We start from the raw sequence: 4,995 nt of genomic DNA, 5'->3' as shown, positions 1-4,995 counted from the left end.
CTTTCTCTTCAACCTCTTAGATGCCAACACACCAATTCGATTCCCATTCGCCATCCTTGAGAGACACGACACTTGGGGAGTCTAGATTCTTCGTTTTACCACCTTCACATTCACACTCACCACATTACACACAACATCATACAACTTCTACCAATCGGCCATAGTAATCACTTTCATCTATACTATAATTTATACCTTTTATGCAAACTCTACTATTCATTGTTTCTTTAGTTCCACCATAACCAATGGTGTGGAATTTAAATCCATTCACATAATACCCTGAATAGGTATTAACACCTCTTAGTGGCCCTTTTGCAAGATCTTGAAATATTGTTTGAAGGATCATGTGCCTGTACGTATAATACACACATAATCTAAGTGTTAAAGTTTATTAAACAATTTCAAGCTCAATATAAATAATATACAATTCTTACATAGTCATTGAACCAATTTGCAAATTCATTTTCCAATTTACCATCGATGGTAGTACTGGAAATGTTTGGTTGACTCCTCTTTAACTCCTCAATATAAACTCTTTAAAAAAAATTAATGGGTTAACATTTATAACACATTACATAAGAAAAATTGAACAGAAGTGAATTCTTACTCAATAAATGGCTCCACTTCTGAACAATTTAACAACACATAGGTTTGAGCAGCTTTAAACTCTTCATTTGTCATATATCTCGCTTTTGATTTTCCAAATGCTCGACCCGAATACTTAAATATAGAAAGAGTTTCTTTATGTTCATCAACTACATATTCACTACTATCCGCATTTCGAGGGACATTTCTGTGTTTCGTGCTAACATGGTCCTCAAAATAGTATGAACAGAACGATGATGCTTCTTCCACCAAATATGCATTAGATATAGAGCCCTCGACCTTCGCTTTATTTTTGACATTATTTTTCAATTTTCGAAGGTATCTAAACAAAATTCACATATATTAGTAACAATTTTATTATATGTTCGGAAACATATAAAATAACTAATAAAAATCGTACCTCTCAAATGGATACATCCACCTATATTGAACTGGACCAGCAATCCTTGCTTCATAAGCTAAGTGGATTGGTAGATGTTCCATGGAGTCGAAGAAACTAGGAGGAAATATACGTTCAAGTTTACAAAGAATGAGAGGTATATCATTCTCGAGTTTCATCATTTCCTCAACTCTAATTGTAGTGGAAGTAAGGTTCTTAAAGAATAAACTCAACTCTGTAAGAACTTTCCAAACATTTAGCGGTAGCAACTCACGAAATGCAATTGGTATTAACCTCTACATAAACACATGACAGTCATGACTTTTCATACCAAACAACTTCAANCAGTCATGACTTTTCATACCAAACAACTTCAACTTCTTCATATCTACACATCGACTCATATTAGATGCATAGCCATCAGGAAATTTGAGATTCCTAACCCATTCACACAATGCTACCCTTGCCGGTTTGTCAAGTGTGTAACAAGCTTTTGGAAACTTTCAAGTCACAAGGTTTCGCTTCAGCTCAGGCCGCCGACAATAATCATTCAGCTCTTCTCTAGATTTATATGTGTCCTTTGTTTTTCCAATAACATCCATAACTGTGTTGAACACATTATCAAACACATTTTTAACATCCATAACTGTGTTGAACACATTATCAAACACATTTTTTTCTATATGCATGACATCCAAATTATGTCGTACCAAGTGTGAACTCCAATACATGACATCCAAATTATGTCGTACCAAGTGTGAACTCCAATACGGCAAATCCCAAAAGATACTTCGTTTCTTCCAACCGCAAGTTTTGGAAATTAATCGATTAACTTCAGCAGCATCCAATTTAGTGACCTTCTTAAGGCCTAAAGTCTCAATCTCTGCAAGGATATCATATCCTGACCAAACAAGCGGTGCCTCAGTTGTAATCGCTTTATTCTTGAAAAACGCTGTCTTATTCTTGCGAAATGGATGATTCGCTGGCAAAAACTTCCAATGATTGTCAAACCACGATTGCTTACCACTATGTTTTAGGGTGAAGGCATCTGATTTGTCCATGCAATACGGACAAGCTAACCTCCCAGCAGTGCTCCACCCGGATAGCATCGAATATGCAGGAAAATCACTAACTGTCCATAAAAGGGCAGCTCGCATCTGAAAATTCTGCTTCTTAGAAATATCATATGTTTGAACACCTACTTCCCATAATTGGTTTAACTCTGCAATAAGCGGTTGGAGAAAAACATCTATCTTCTCTTTTGGATTTTTTGGACCTGGAACCAATACGGTCAAGAACATATAATCCGCCTTCATACACATCCAAGGAGGCAAGTTGTATGTTGTTAGTATCACAGGCCATGAGGAGTATTGCTGCCCTGATTGTCCAAATGGTTGAAAACCATCCGTGCATAGACCTAACCTGACATTTCGAATTTCAGATGCAAAGTCAGGATAAATGCGGTTAAAATGCTTCCAAGCAAGCGAGTCTGAGGGATGACGCATGATTCCATCTTCAACTGAATTTGCATGCCACTTCATATCATTTGCTGTAGCATTAGATGCATACAACCTCTGCAATCGAGGAACTAGAGGAAAGTAATACATTTTTTTGTATGCTACATTAGTTTTTTGTCTTTTTGTAGCACCACGAGAAATTTGTTTAAATCGAGGATGGGCACAAAACTTACACGTTGTCATATCAATATCTNTTTTTCTATATGCATGACATCCAAATTATGTCGTACCAAGTGTGAACTCCAATACGGCAAATCCCAAAAGATACTTCGTTTCTTCCAACCGCAAGTTTTGGAAATTAATCGATTAACTTCAGCAGCATCCAATTTAGTGACCTTCTTAAGGCCTAAAGTCTCAATCTCTGCAAGGATATCATATCCTGACCAAACAAGCGGTGCCTCAGTTGTAATCGCTTTATTCTTGAAAAACGCTGTCTTATTCTTGCGAAATGGATGATTCGCTGGCAAAAACTTCCAATGATTGTCAAACCACGATTGCTTACCACTATGTTTTAGGGTGAAGGCATCTGATTTGTCCATGCAATACGGACAAGCTAACCTCCCAGCAGTGCTCCACCCGGATAGCATCGAATATGCAGGAAAATCACTAACTGTCCATAAAAGGGCAGCTCGCATCTGAAAATTCTGCTTCTTAGAAATATCATATGTTTGAACACCTACTTCCCATAATTGGTTTAACTCTGCAATAAGCGGTTGGAGAAAAACATCTATCTTCTCTTTTGGATTTTTTGGACCTGGAACCAATACGGTCAAGAACATATAATCCGCCTTCATACACATCCAAGGAGGCAAGTTGTATGTTGTTAGTATCACAGGCCATGAGGAGTATTGCTGCCCTGATTGTCCAAATGGTTGAAAACCATCCGTGCATAGACCTAACCTGACATTTCGAATTTCAGATGCAAAGTCAGGATAAATGCGGTTAAAATGCTTCCAAGCAAGCGAGTCTGAGGGATGACGCATGATTCCATCTTCAACTGAATTTGCATGCCACTTCATATCATTTGCTGTAGCATTAGATGCATACAACCTCTGCAATCGAGGAACTAGAGGAAAGTAATACATTTTTTTGTATGCTACATTAGTTTTTTGTCTTTTTGTAGCACCACGAGAAATTTGTTTAAATCGAGGATGGGCACAAAACTTACACGTTGTCATTTGTTTAAATCGAGGATGGGCACAAAACTTACACGTTGTCATATCAATAAATCGAGGATGGGCACAAAACTTACACGTTGTCATATCAATATCTGACTCCCGGGCACAAAACTTACACGTTGTCATATCAATATCTGACTCCCAATATATCATGCAGTTGTTCTTGCAACAATCAATCTTCTGAACTGGCAACCCCATACCCCGTAATAGCTTCTTGGTTTCGTAGAAGTTTTCAGGGACTAGATTATCTTCTGGAGCAACTTCTTTAATAAGTTCAGTGAATTGATTGAAACATTTTTCTGATATGTGATTTTCTGATTTCAAGCTCATAAGTCGAGCTACAAGAGACAACTGCGAGTGGTTTTTACTCCCAGGCCACAACTCTTGATCTGCAGCTTTCAGCATGTCATAAAACTTTTGGGCCTCGGGATTTGGCGATTCTTCTATTTCATCCACATTAAATTCAGGACCAGCAACATCCATAACCATTGTATGGTACGCATTAGATGCTTCTTCACTAGCCATTTGAGATGGGGCACCAACATCTTGATCGACATCTACCCTCAGATTGGCCTCGCCATGGAAGCGCCAAACATAGTAGTCCGACACAAATCCATATTTTGCTAAGTGGAATTTCACGGTAGGCACATCTAAAAACTTGGTGTTTTGACACTTGCGCTGATTACATGGACACTTAATTCTTTCCCCGTCCATCCAACTATGTTCACTAGTAGCAAATTGGATGAACGTTTCACGACCCGCCAAAAACTCCTCAGTGAGAAGACCATTTCTAATTCGTGTATACATCCAATCACGATTTGAAGTCATTGTATTTATCACCTATTGATAAATATTGTAATTGTTCAATATATACTTTACTATCAAACCTAGTTTCTACAACTCATGCCAAATTGAAATGAACCACATGTATAACAATTCAATTCTACCTTATTTGGGAATTACTATCTAAAATTAAATCTATGAACAATTCTTAGAAATTAAATCTATGGACAAAAATCATTCAAAGATTTCTTATAGTCATTCAAATATAGATTCAAATATCATAAGCCTCCGGTACCCACAGGCGGTTTAGCCGGAGATAACACAAGTGCCGGTACCCACAGGCGGTTTTGCCGGCAAATAAACAATAAATAAAAATTTTATAATTACCTTATCAACCGAAGAACTTGAAGATTTTTGAAAGTTCAAACTTGTCAGCTCGCAATACCTAGTAGTCAATGTTACCACACGTTAGCACTTGATAAAATAAAATATATACATACCTTACTATAATTATTGAAGTATCCCACCACAT

At 37.3% G+C, this 4,995-nt stretch overlaps 2 protein-coding genes across 2 annotated transcripts; both read right to left on the bottom strand.

The window, feature by feature from the left end:
- Nucleotides 1–603: 603 nt before the first annotated feature.
- On the bottom strand, nucleotides 604–2,592 carry LOC116020237. The gene is made up of 3 exons (XM_031260722.1): nucleotides 1,498–2,592; nucleotides 1,007–1,281; nucleotides 604–928 (listed from the first exon to the last, which is right to left on the bottom strand). The coding sequence occupies exons 1-3, from the start codon at nucleotides 2,590–2,592 to the stop codon at nucleotides 604–606; spliced, it is 1,695 nt and encodes a 564-aa protein (XP_031116582.1).
- An 89-nt stretch (nucleotides 2,593–2,681) lies between these two features.
- On the bottom strand, nucleotides 2,682–4,508 carry LOC116020236. The gene has a single exon (XM_031260721.1). It carries the CDS (start codon nucleotides 4,506–4,508, stop codon nucleotides 2,682–2,684), a length of 1,827 nt encoding a protein of 608 aa, XP_031116581.1.
- Between the last annotated feature and the right edge of the window lie 487 nt (nucleotides 4,509–4,995).

The sequence above is a fragment of the Ipomoea triloba genome, chromosome 5 (assembly GCF_003576645.1).
Source record: "Ipomoea triloba cultivar NCNSP0323 chromosome 5, ASM357664v1".
NCBI lineage: Eukaryota > Viridiplantae > Streptophyta > Magnoliopsida > Solanales > Convolvulaceae > Ipomoea > Ipomoea triloba.
The sequence above is the reverse complement of the archived record's forward strand: the minus strand, read 5'-3'. Positions and strand labels throughout refer to the sequence as shown.

What these genes read in the sequence shown, in the direction of transcription:
- LOC116020237 (XM_031260722.1), bottom strand. Translation starts at nt 2,592, where the DNA reads ATGTATTACTTTCCTCTAGTTCCTCGATTGCAGAGGTTGTATGCATCT. An exon ending in CTGAGCTGAAGCGAAACCTT is followed by an intron (nt 1,282 to 1,497) that starts GTGACTTGAAAG and finishes GTGTTTATGTAG; the next exon opens with AGGTTAATACCAATTGCATT. An exon ending in TGGATGTATCCATTTGAGAG is followed by an intron (nt 929 to 1,006) that starts GTACGATTTTTA and finishes AATTTTGTTTAG; the next exon opens with ATACCTTCGAAAATTGAAAA.